This window comes from Sturnira hondurensis, unplaced genomic scaffold, assembly GCF_014824575.4.
Source record: "Sturnira hondurensis isolate 20B ecotype Veracruz unplaced genomic scaffold, ASM1482457v3 Scaffold0010128, whole genome shotgun sequence".
Taxonomy (NCBI): domain Eukaryota; kingdom Metazoa; phylum Chordata; class Mammalia; order Chiroptera; family Phyllostomidae; genus Sturnira; species Sturnira hondurensis.
Genome location: NW_028082759.1, coordinates 32,885,377 through 32,898,736, shown reverse-complemented (window position 1 = coordinate 32,898,736; position 13,360 = coordinate 32,885,377). Strand labels below are relative to the sequence as shown.

The following is a 13,360-nucleotide window of genomic DNA, read 5'->3' as shown; positions in this document are numbered from 1 at the left end:
CTCCTTTTTCCCATTCATGAGTTGAAAATTTAAGTGTTTTGTGTAATGACCATAAAAAAAAAAAGAAGGACTTTTTGTTTTTTAAAATCTTTATTTATGGATACCATATGAGATTATGACAATACTTTTGGTAAGTAAACTTGTTTCTTGCTGAGTACAAATATAAAAATTGCTTAAGCCATACAGTGTTTGTACATAGACATTATCTTGTCCTTGATTAACGTAAATTGTTAGCTTTGCTATTCCTTTTTATCATGTTTTGCATTTGATGATTAACCCTGTTAAATTCTCAGATTTAATGTAAGTAAAAATTGAAAATAAGGAACACTACATAACAGCATTCTTTTGTTTTCTTTGTTTTTCCTGAAATATTCCATATTGTTAGCTTTTTTACCTATTGACAGCTCTTTACCCATCATTGTTCGAAGATGTTTTCTGTGGCCCACTGGAACCAAAGGCAGGGTTTTTTGTTTTGGGGGGGTTATTTTAGGTTTATTTCTCTTGTTACTTGTATGAAGACAGTTTTTTAAAAATATCATATATTTTTTATTCATATGAGCACATTACCTTTTACCTTCCAGAAAATTGGGATAGTCATTTAGATAGTTGATTGATTCTTAAATATACGTATACAACTATATATAACTATTCCACTACACGTACAGCTATATATAACTATTGAACTATATATATTTGAATCTAAACTTTCTTAAACCGTTTGGTGGAATTTTATCAGGATTTAATAAGGCATCTTAATCAAAAGGTCTATAGAAATTAGTCGTTGGCTCTTTTTCCTCCATTTGAAACTTCTGCCTTTCAGGCACCAAAAAGAAAAGCAAAGTTGTTTGCCTGTAACACATCCCAGCAAAGAATTTTCTTAAAAAATATACCAATTTTATGTATTTTTTATTTTAGGCAAATAATTATACCTTGGCTAGAAAAATAAAGGCACTCTTACCTTCACCTGCGGACATGCTTATTGATTTTAGAGACAAGGGAAGGAGAGAGACGGGGAGAGAAACAGTGATTGCGTGCCCCTCTCACAGGCCCTGACCAGGGACCGAACCCGTAACCCAGATGTGCATCCCGATGAGGGACCAAACCTGCAACCTTTTGGTTTTACAGGATGACAGTCCAACCAACCGAGCCACACTGGCCAGGGCAATAAAGATACTTTATTGGGATGTTTGCATATTGGTATTTTTCTACAAACTTTCTTGGTTTTAGTTTTGATTATTATAGAGGTTTTTTGACACATTCTTTAAAATTAATTTGTGATTAAAAGTTGACTGGCAGTTAGAATATATCAGGGCTCTATGAAGCTTCTGAATATTAAATTTAAGGGAAAAAATCAAGAAATAACTGCTTAATTGAAAGTCTTGTATTTTCTCTTGTATATTTTTCCAACTCCAGGAAACAAATGGAGACTCAGATAGGTGCTTTGATACTAGCCACAGACATCAGTCGCCAAAACGAGTATCTGTCATTGTTTAGGTCCCATTTGGATAGAGGTGACTTATGCCTGGAAGATGCCAGACATAGGCATTTGGTTTTACAGGTAAAATGGGTTCTATTTCTAGGGTAAATTTTATGCGACTAATAGAATAAAAATGAGATATTCTAGTGTAGTGATGGGAGTGGTTAAACCTTGAGAAAGCTGGGGTCTCCTTCCTGGAAGGAGAGCCCACCCCCGAGGAGAGTACTGTTGCTTTTGCATTATTCATACTTGAGATTTCTAACAAAAACAATTTTTGGCAAATTAGGGTACCATCAACTAATAGCATTTTATTTTAATAAGTTCTCACATCTTAAAAAATGACAGAGAATTGGCTGATTTCTCTGTAGCTTTATGGTTAATCCAGGACTCTTGCTCGGCTATACAATCAGGTTCCCAGTCTTGCAGCATTTCTGGAGAAATCATGGTAGACCGAATAGAATCATGAAATTAATATAAAAAATGAATTTTCTGTTGCATCATTTTCTTTTTTATAAAGGTATTCTTTTTGCCACTGTTGGAGTAGATTTAAACTTACTACAATTGAAATTTTACTTTTTTCTTAGAATAATTTTAATGTTTTGCTTGCTAGATGGCTTTGAAATGTGCTGATATTTGTAACCCATGTCGGACCTGGGAATTGAGCAAGCAGTGGAGTGAGAAAGTAACAGAGGAATTCTTCCATCAAGGCAAGTTCCAAAATTGAGTGCTGATGAATCTGCCCAGTTTGTATTTTAAGCAGTAACTCACACATTTATAGGAGTCTAGTGTTAGATATTGATATCTCTGGTGGCAGTTTACCGTAGATGTACATACACCCAGTGACGTATAAATGGAGCATCTGTTTTGAAAATTAGCAGTTTGTTGAGATCCTCAGGTGTGCATGCATGCATTTATGAGTAGACATGATCAGCTCGGACATTTAGCTGACTAGAAAGATTCCCCTGAATCGCCCTCTTGGTCCTGTGTAGAGGGCACGGCCACTTGAACACCTAAGACATTTTTGTGACTTACAGCCAGGAGCCAAGGATCTTCATTTTATGCATCTTCCTTTTTAAGATTTAAATTAAAATGCTGACAGTGTTGAGGTAAAACACTTAGTAAAGTTTTCCACCTCCTCCATTTAAAATAGGATATCAGCTTAGCAACTTTTTCTGTGTGTGAATAACTTAAAGAACTGCCTTAGAAAATTTCCTCTTGTGAGAATTAAATATGGTACCTTTTTCTGAATGAATCCACAAGTGAGATGAAGATTTTGATTATATACTTAACCAGTAGTCATGTTCCATGTTAATAGTTCCGTCTCCTTGTTTTCACGTCCAGGAGATATAGAGAAGAAGTATCAGCTGGGTGTGAGTCCGTTTTGTGATCGTCAGACTGAGTCTGTCGCCAACATCCAGATCGGTAACTATACGTAGTTATGGCCTGGCTAACAACGTGCCACTGATTTCAACTTTGTCAAGAAAGAGAAATACACATTTGAAATATAAAGTATTAAAATTATGCTCATTTCTATTTTTTAAGTAATTAAAATTTTTAACCTTCTTTTTCCTTTTTTTGGCTCTTACAATTTACTCTCATTTGACTGTAGATTGTAAAAAGCATAATTTTTCAGAGCATGTAACAATAACTTTGTTTTTGTGGTAAAACTGAAATAATGCAGTATTTGCCAACATGGGAGCTTTGATGAGTAATTCTAGGGCTGCCACTTGAACATGAAAAACGTGGCCACGGAGCATGAATATGTGTGAAGACCAGTTTGCACTGTTGCTTACTCTTATCACCGCCTCTTGGCTGAGTGTGATACCTGCACACCTTGCACAGGCCTCTCGAAATCTAGCCTCCAATCGTCTCCCCAGCAATTTGCCCTCATTTACCTAAAGCAGCTTGGGACCTGTCAGCATCCCGCAAGTCCGCGCTGCTCCTTCACTCTCTGTCTCGCCAGTCCTCCCCTTCGGACTCATAGACTCCTTTTGCTTGTCATGCCCTCCAGAAGCTACCTTCCACTCTCTGCAGGCACTTAGTCCTCTCCTGGCTCCCAGGTCCTTTCTGGCCCCAGCAATGCAGCCCTGAAGTCAGCGCTGCACCTGGGAGCAGCAGGTCCACGAGAACCACTTGTTGAGTGAACCGTGCTGGGGAGAGAAAGCATAATGAAGTTGCTGTGAAGGGAGGCTGTGCAGCTCGTTGCAGAAGAGCCCAGGAAAGACTGACAGGGTCGAGTGTGTGGAGGCTTCAGTGTAAAGTGGGGGACAGTGGGGAGTAACTCGGCAAGGTATCGAGGGATGACTGTTATTTTGAGTAGATGGTGTTGAGCAGAGAACCTTTGAGAATTGGGTTGAACATAGTGAGATGTGCACACAAACTTCAGAAAGATAAAGTTTCTAGAAATTCAGAAGGTAACACCATACTGTGGCATAATACTCTGAAAAGAGGCCTGTGCTGTAGGTTCAGAAATTCAGAAACATAATTCTTACTGTAATCGCAAAAGAGACACATGTGGAAATAGGGTGATCAACTGCCCTGGCCGCAGAGGGGAACGTGGGGAAGTGTCAGGCGGGAAGAGTGTGACACAGACGTGGTTCGGGCCCGGAATCTCCCTGGACTGGCTGGGAAAGCTGCCGAGGTTCACGGAAGAAGACACGACGAGATGTGCTCTGCCCTGATTCTCAAGTACAGTGTCTTCAAATGTCAAAGAACAGATTAAGTATAGGCAAAAGGGGATTGAAGCTAGGCGAAAGGGTAGTAAACTCATTCCAGCTACTTTAAATGTCTTTGCCTCAGCAAATTGCTGCCTAGATCAATGGGAGGACCTGCAAGTGAGGTGTTTTTTTTTAATTGCAGTATTTAAAATGGAAATCTAGAAGCTAGATGCCTTAAACTATTCACATCAGTCTGTGTATCTTGTCAGTGTTGGAAAGATCTAGAATGCATTATCAGAAGGACATGATAACAGTTGACATGTACTGGTTCCTCACAACCAAGTACTGCTGGTATTCTCTTTTTCAGATAGTTTTTTTGCCAGTTACAGTTAACGGGCGTTGGTCTTTCCGATACCAAATCACAGGTAAAAAGGGGTTGGAAAGATTCTATTTCTAAGGTAAATCAGAAAGTTAGAATAGTTAGAATAACTTCTTGCTGAGCAGTGATTACTCAGAGCCAGCAGAGTAAGTAGAAGTCATGTTTATTGATTGATTTTTTAGAAAAGAAGGGAAGGAGAGAAATGTCAGTTTGTCGTTGTTCTTATTGATTCATTCATTGGTTGATTCTTGCATGTGCCCTGAGCAGCAATGGGACCCGCGCCCTTGGCACAGTGGACACCACTCTGACCAACTGAGCTGCTTGGCCAGGGCAAAGTCTTGTTTAATTAATAGTTCTTTTCTTTGGTAGGAGTACTAGTTTTGTTGAACAGGAGTATCACACATTGGTAAGAGTGAGGCATTTGGCGAGGCGCTGGACCTGGGGCGGCAAGCTCGGGCGCAGGGGCTGGTGCGGCTCAGCTGGTGCGGCTCAGCCATTGGAGTCCCGCCCCCACCCCCAGGGGTGCTGCATGGCTCTGACCATGGCTCTGACCATGGCCCTGGCCTAGTTACTTTTTCAGGTACTTAAGACCTAAACGAAATTTTAGGCTGATATAGAGCCAGAAGTGGTAGTTAATTTGTTAGATGGTGGAGGCAGGAACAATGGGAGAATTGAATAAGAGGAGTCACATAAAACTTGCTGATAGTGAGGTTCTGCATTTGGTACAAAGCTCCAGCCGCTCATGCTTTAGCTGTGGCACCTAGAAAAGCTAGGGCTTTGGGTGGCTGGTCCAGCCTGGCATTGGTGTGGGGATGGCTTCCAAGGAGCTGCTGCATTTGACTGCCCTAACGACATTTTTCTGTGTTTGTCCTCCCCCCAGCGTTGTATCTGTCCCTGGCCACCCTAGAATGTGCTGGTATGTAGTAGGTTCTCAGCTAATGCCTGTGCAGGGGATGGAAGAAATGAAAGAAAGCGTTGCTTCTGATATCCTAACTACTATTTCAGGTTCCTTAGTTTGTACACTTACAAACCGGCCGTCAGACCATGGGTGACCCCTGACTGCAAGAAGCAGGCACCTACTGCTCTCATTGTGGCGGGTCTGTCAGCCGAGTAGAAGCTGTGTCATCCGTGGTCAACAGAGCTTTTGCTGCAAAGAAAAGGTTTTAGAGATGAAGAAATTTTAGAAACTAGTTTATACAACCAGTGATGGAATTTGAATGTACATTTTTCCTGTCTTTGACAGATCAAAAGTTAGGAAGATAACGTCGTTTCTCCTAATATATATGATTTCATTGGTGAGGTATTTCCTATGAGGCTTCTGTCCACTCTGTGTAAGATACTTTGGGATGTTAAATCAGATACAATATGCTCTTGAGGGTTGCATAAAGGTGCACACAGTCCTGAAATTACTCCTTTTTCTTTTCTATGAATTAAAGGAGATCAGTAGTGTGAATTGTTTATAAAGTAGGACCCTGATACACTTCTGATGTTCACATTAATAATTGTTTTAACTAATTTCTGGTCTGTTGAAACTCAAATTTTTGTCAAGAGTTTTGGCTTATAAATTTTGAATTAAATAAAATAGCTAACTGTGGTCATGACCAGGTGTGAAGATTATGATCCCCAAGGGTACAGAGAGGGCTATCACCCCAGCTTCTCTTCAGTTCAGATGCGCCCCCACAGTTCGGGGTTAGACCCCCTTTCAGCCACCAGCTGTCTCTCAAATTTTGTTATGCACTGCTGTCCTCAGAGTTGATACAGCCACTGTGTGTTTGCTGAGATAAAAGGATGTGGTTGTGCAGTGGGGAGGAATGATCAGAAAAGATTTGATGTGTTTGTCAGGACACCTGTAAGTAATTTGAGAAATAGAGTCTTCAGAGAAGATTTGTTCATGTCACCCACATTAAAATCTTTAGAAAAATAAGGTTTGGGTAATTTTGGAATAGGACTTGAGAGTAAACACTGTAGAGACATTTTAAAGATACAGTTTCAGAACACACGTTGATACCATTTTTCTGATTTCCTTAAGGTTTTATGACTTACCTAGTGGAGCCCTTGTTCACGGAATGGGCCAGGTTTTCCGACACCAGGCTGTCCCAGACGATGCTCGGACACGTGGGGCTGAATAAAGCCAGTTGGAAGGGGCTGCAGAGGGAGCGGTCCGGCAGCGAGGACACGGAAGCTGCGTTGGAGGAGTTGAACTCACAGTTACTACCTCAGGAAAACCGGCTGTCGTAGCTGCAGTCAGTGCGCAGCCTGCCTCCGAGGCCCTCGGGGACGTGAAGTGGGGGCTTGGGGTGACAGCTTACTCCTGACCGCCGAGGTTTCCGAATGAACGACGCCAGCATTATTTATGTCCAGGATTTCCTGTTGGATCATTTGAACCCACTTTTTAATCATAAGACCTGAACATACAGCAATATGGATTTGGCTCTCAACGTGAAACCTTGCGTCTGCAAAGCCCAGCAGGAGCGAATCTGGAAGGAATAACGAAGTTGTGAGGAGTGCCACGTGCTTCTCGAAGTGTTTGTCCTTCGAACCATGAAACTTGAACTGAATCTTTCAGCAGAAATCTCTTGGAGTTTAACCAGTCCGATGCCACATTGTGTATCTGCAACTTCCACTAAGTTCTCGCTGAGAGATTGGGAATGTGAAATGCCCAGCCTCTGCTGCCTCTGGCAAGACTCGATGTTTACAAACCAACTAGGAGATACTGCTTCTGAATTTGCCTTGGAGCACAATAGTGAAGGAACCACTAAGAATTTTGTAGATCAAACTTTAAACTGCAGCTCCTTCCCCCCCGGTTTGCCTTTTTTCTTCTTTGGATGCCACCAAAGCCTCCCCTTTGCTATAGTTTGATTTTGTGCACTGGAAACTGTGCATTATCCTAGAATCCCGCCAAGCTTTCCCGCCAATGCTGTTTGGCGGTGCAATTTTTTTAAACTCTTGGTTTTTAGTTTGGGGCGGGAGGGGAAGAACACCAATGTCCTAGCTGTATTATGATTCTGCAGTGAAGACATTGCATGTTGTTTTCACTACTGTACACTTGACCTGCACATGCAAGAAAAGGTGGAATGTTTAAAACACCATAATCAGCTCAGGGTATTTGCCAATCTGAAATAAAGTGGGATGGGGAAGTGTGTCCTTCAGAGCAAGGGTCCTAAAGTCCCTTTCGCTGCAGTGAGTGAGAGGTATGTTGTGTGTGAGTGGCCGGATGTGTGTTTTGTGTGCATGTTTGTGCATGTGTGATTGTGCATGTGTTCTATTTATCCATGTGGGAAAGGATTGGATATGTAAGCTTTTATTTATTATTTTGGAATGTGACGTAATGAGCAGCCACACTTGGGGGAGGGGAAGGTGGGTAAGCTGTAACAGATGCTCCAGTTGCCTTAAACTATGCACAAAGCTAAGTGACCAAACTTCTTGTTTTGATTTGAAAAAAGTACATTGTTTTCTTGTCTCCCTCCCTCCCCATCCCTTGCCTTTTGATGAAACGATACCCTTTGATGGGCCTTTTGATGTGAACAGATGTTTTGTAGGACAAAATCTAAGGACTAATTTTAGACTTAAAACATTCCACTTTTGTAATTCGTTTTAAATTGTTTTATGTATAGTAAGCACAACTGTAATCTAGTTTTAAGAGAAACCAGTGCTTTCCTTTTAGTTCAACTGTATTCCCCTTGTTGCTGTAAAGGACTGTTTATTCATCATGTTTACAGTTTGTTGCAACAGCCATTTTCTCGGGAGAAAGCTCGAGTGTAAAGCCATTTGTAAAAGGCTTTGCCGTACTCATTTTAATATGTGCCTGTTGCTGTTAACTTTTGATAAATAAAAACCTATCTTTTCACATTTTTATCTTTGATATTTACCTTATAATTAATCCTTTGGAAATCATAATGCTAAATTTCTAGGAAATCAAAGATGTAGCTTTTTGGCTGTAGCATTCACTTACCAGATATGTATTTGGGCAAAGCTGGGTGCATCTCAACCCTTTGGGGTGATCTGCACCTCACCAGCGAGCAGGCTGACCCCCTGGGTGCAGTTTGCTCAAAGGTCAGCTGTGAGCCCAGGCCTCTTGACCCCACAGCCTTTTGTCCCCACAGTTGTAAATTGCACAAGACTAAGCACCTCTTGCAAGTACTAGGGTACTATTTGTATTGGCCTTTTTTAAGTAATAAGAAATAGCCACTTAATTCTACTTGATTGACACTGATGTAAGGAAGGTACCGCTGGGCCTCTTCTGTATCTTCCCAACTCCGATTCGTTAGAAGGGATGCAGAGCAGACTTTAAAATCAAACGTTGTCATTACCAGCATAGAAGACTAACGTCCAATAGAAATGTAATGCTAGCCACGAGAGTGATTTTCAATTTACTAGTAGCCACATTTAAAAAAGGAAAATGCCATTTATTCCGATATATGTATATATATATATACTTCATCATTTCAATACGTAGTCATTGTAAAAAGCAATTGAGATGTTGAAATTATTTTTTCCGTACAAGTCTTTGGAATGTGGTATGTCTTTTACACTTCCAGCACATCTGAAGTCATACTGGCCACATTTCAACTGCCAGTATCCACATGTGGCTCGTGGCTACCATACTGGACGGTGTGGGTACAGAAGTCTGATGGTAGCAGAGCTGACTGTTCCTGGGGAAAGTCAGCTGCCCCTTATATGAGGCGGCTTCACTTTGGCAAATTGGATGCATCCAGAGTCTGATAAAAATCTTTGCACAGACCAAGTGAGCTTCATAGGCCACAGGTGTCAGCCCATGGAGAGTGGAACGATCTCATAGGAAACTCACTTTAACAACGCTCACAGTAACTGATGTGTTTAAAAAGTGTTAATATTTAGATTTACAGTGGGTAATATAACTGTCAATCATTCTCTCCCTTTAGGCAGATCTTGGCAGATCTTCAGCTGGTTACTTGGTGAGCATGGAGTCAGCAAGGGAAGCAAGTTGCCTCATGCGTCCATTCCCCGTGGGCCATACCTGCTGACACTCATGTTTATGGAGCAGGGCTCCCTCTTCCCATGGACGATGCTAGAGGGTCTCTGCCGGTAGCCGCTTCTCCACGTCAGCTTCTGAGTGGCACTTCCAGTAGATATGTCAGTACCTCCAGCCTTGTCTTGACTGAACTGGCCTGGGCTCCATCTGCCTCTGTCTGGTTGATTGCTTCTACTCTGATCCACTGTTTCTTACTGATAGTCAAAGGATTGTCTAATTTCCATTCTCAGGGGGGAGACTCCTCAGGTTGCTCCCATTTCCTGCCTAACACATCTAACACACCCATTGAACTGTTTTGGTTTTTTACATATATGTGGGAATCACTGTCTCTAGCTCTGCTTTTTGACTACCTATATGAGGGGGGACCCAAAAAACTATTTATGAAAAAATTGTGTATTCTTACATGTTTAAACCTCAGTCACCTTCAAAGTCCTCTCCATTTGACGCAACACACCTATCAAGACTTCTTCCCCACTGCTCAAAACTTTTTCAACTTGTCAATTTTGATGCCTTTTTGTGCTTTTGCCATTTTTTATTTTATCCCACATTGGCAAAACATTTCCCTTTGAGGGCGTTTTTCATATGGGGAAACAAAAAAGTCACTCGGGATGAGATTGGGTGAATAAAGAGGGTGGGGAACTGGGGTCATGCAGTTTTTAGACAAAAACTGAACACTTAGCATGGTGTGGGCAGGTGTGCTCATTTATCACTCATCATGAAACAGGCAATCACTTTGAAAGTCTTCCAAAAAATTCAGTGAAGCTGAATGCATCCTCTCACAACAACGCCAGCTCGTACACTGACACAGATGGGTTCCTAGGACACTCACCTAGCAGGGGAAGCCTGTATTATAAGGGGCCTACCCTCCAGAGTTAATTCCAGTTTTTGTTGGGTCCCCGACCTCATAGTCCTTGAACTTTAATTTTCTAGAAATAGTTGAGGAAACAGTTAAATAATTTAGAAGACCACATTTAAAGTAAATAGTTAAATATATTATGGAACAGAATGCAAAATTTTAAAGATACAACAGGAGACTTCAAAGAATTGTTGAGCATGAGCAGCCCATTGGAGCTGTAGACCCAACTCTTCCGTCGTAGGGGGTTATCTCCTCTGCTTGGGGATAAAGGTCCTTGGGGAGAAAATTTTGGCAAGCCTTAATGAAAAAAAATCTGATTCCTGGTCAGTATTTGTAACTCTGTAAATGTGATGGTTCACAATTACTCTTCGTATAAAATAAGTAAATATTTTATGTTCTTTGCAAACCTGGGAAATATATCTACCTGACATACAGGTTTAGAGGTGCTAGTAATTCTTTGAAGATTCCTATAACAGTCTTTTTCCAAAATGTTTTCTTGGCTCTTAAAGCTTTGTTTTCTTAAAACTTCACATCAGAGGTTTACAATGTTTTCATGTATACTTTTAAAAATGTATATTTTGTTTAAATCCCCACCCAGTCAGTATCTTCTGCTTTGGAAAATACATGACTGACAGCCACTATGCATTCAGTAATCATTTTAAATAAAGGTGCGTATTAAAACACCGTAGTATAAGCATACATTTGAAGCATAAGATTGTATAGATATGCGCAAAACTTAGTCTGAGCCATTTCTTACTTGCTAAGGATCTGCAGACAACCTGTGTCTTTTGGAAGGCCCCCCAACGGTCCAAGGTGGAATGGCCATTCTTGGGGGGTGAGATGACTGGTAGGGTGGGGAGGGGAGAGGACACAGGTCTCCTTGTCTCATTTTCAGCATAGACTAGTGTAAACTGGGACATCAGTAAGTGGTTGTTGAACAAGTAACTTGGTGTTATAATTACATGTTTTCCTTTTTAGCTGTTTATCATTAAGAGAAATTATACTGAAACTAGTCTGTTTATGCTGATGTTTATGCTGAAGTTATGTGGTAAGCAATATCCGAGTTCCTGTTGTGTGCAGAGCACTGCACTGGATGTAATAAAGGTATTAAAAATTTCAAGACATGGTCTCTGTTTTCAAAATGTTTCGGTGACCAAATGATGTGTCAAGTATTATTCAATATGGCAGGCTTCCATATTGTACACAATGAATGCAAAGTGTTGGGGTGCTTAGAATAAATGGTTTAGTTCATTCTCTTCCATGTTGTCAGCTGTTCCCAGTGCTTTCTAATACATTTTTCATTTACTGAATTCTTCAGCTCCAGATTTTGCTGCTTTGTTGTTTCAGTATCTTTAGTAAAGTGCTCCTGTTCCTTAATTTTATCCCTGAGCCATTGAACTGCCTGAGGTTTCTTGGATCTCATTTTTTCATGACTGATTTTGAATGCTCTTGTTTAGATCAGTCTTTCATGATTGAGTTTATGATGAATTGGCATTTTCCTTGTGTTACTTTGTTCATGTGATTAACATGTTGGTGCATTTGAAGTAGTGCGCACCTTCAAGATGACACATAGAGGTCTTTCATCCGTTTTTTGGTAGATGTGCGGTGTGGAGCACAAGTTTGTGTTCTCTTACCTGTGCTACTTGCACCCCGGTAGTGATGGTGGGTGTCCCTGCTGTGCCTGGGTTGCCTGGGTCTCAGGGCACCACCGTTGTGGTGGGAGAATATGGCGAGTGGGGGGAGCCAGGTTTCCCCTACTCACCCTCCCCGGGCCATCATGCAGGCTCTGCACGCCAGCTCCTCCTCCACCGCCGCCATGTCAGCTGGGGCTGTGGGCGCTGTGCCTGTCCTTCCCACCATCCTGCCTCCCCTATGTAGTAATGTGTGGACCTCTCGGGCCTGCTAGTGTTGAGCAGAGGAAACTTTGTTGGGTTACAGATGTCCAGATAGGTGTAGATTTAAGGGGATACAAAGGGCTCTTCTCCACCATGATGCTAAAATTGTATGAGATTCTTGAGCATAAATTTTAAGTGCTTATTGTTGAGCCACAAAGAATCAGAAGGCTACATGATACCCCCAGTTCCTTTATTCTACCAGAAATTCATGTTATATATCTAAACTTTTCAAAGGAAGTAGTATCCTTGGCTGCCGGAAGCAGAACCTGCAGTTTGGTCATTTTGTGATGCAGCTCATTACTGCATCTGCTTACTTGCGCACACTCCTCCTTTTAGTTGTGGGTCCTTGGGCAAGTTACCTAATCTTTTGAGGAGCTTCCTAAACTGTAAAATGTGTTTCTTAAAAGGAAAATAATGTATTGACACACAGGCACATGCCAAATCAATGGCCTAATTCATTTCCTCATAATCTGTTGAGTATAAACTCCTCAGGGACACAGTTGTAGTTCCCGACATCCTTAGTTGATTGAGCTCCAGGTACCAGCTGCTTTCCTTTGTCTGGGTTTCCTGTTCAGATTCCCAGGGAAACTCTCCTGGGACTGGTTTATCAAGACTGTGTCCTTGGTCACACACACACCAGTCTGAGCATTACTAGGTGTAAAGGCAGAAGTTCAGATGCTGCAGTTTGCCTTAGAGTTGGGTTAAGAAGTATTCAGATAACCCTGAGATCAGTCTCTTGCACCCCCTACCGGTGTTGCCAACACCCACATTTCAGATGGCGTCCCAACTACAGTTGTTCTCACCCTTTGATAAAAAGCACGCCTGGCCAATGAATAGGGATGGCCATTAAGCAACTTCAACAGCAGGCTTTTCATAACCTCAGGTAAAAATCTTGTTATGAAGAGTTTGGCCTTTCTCCCCAAATTAAGGCTTCTCCAGCCAGGGAGAAAGCAATTATAAGGGACAGCCCTGTAATAGCCATGGTGCTTTTTCTTATTTACCTTCCTGAGGAGGTCTGATTTACACTTGACTCTTACGGAAGGAGCGCTCTGTGACCTTTAGAATAGGCTGGAGAAGCTACCAGA

The 13,360-nt window shown here is 41.5% G+C and overlaps 1 protein-coding gene across 5 annotated transcripts in view; it reads left to right on the top strand.

Annotated features, from left to right (window-relative positions):
- Positions 1-13,360, top strand: part of PDE7A (phosphodiesterase 7A) — a 130,792-nt gene that overhangs the window by 109,684 nt on the left and 7,748 nt on the right. For 4 of the 5 annotated variants that reach the window (XR_005068286.1, XR_005068284.1, XR_005068285.1 and 1 more), the window contains exons 10-15: positions 1,414-1,558; positions 2,088-2,184; positions 2,819-2,899; positions 6,543-7,704; positions 9,415-9,625; positions 11,359-11,484. Coding sequence is in view for 1 of the 5 variants with exons in the window: in XM_037058636.1 (XP_036914531.1) it covers positions 1,414-1,558; positions 2,088-2,184; positions 2,819-2,899; positions 6,543-6,751 (532 nt within the window). In the remaining 4 variants the exon portion in view is untranslated. Of the gene's footprint in view, positions 1-1,413; positions 1,559-2,087; positions 2,185-2,818; positions 2,900-6,542; positions 8,361-9,414; positions 9,626-11,358; positions 11,485-13,360 lie in introns of those variants that run through there. The other variant, XM_037058636.1, reaches the window with a different exon arrangement.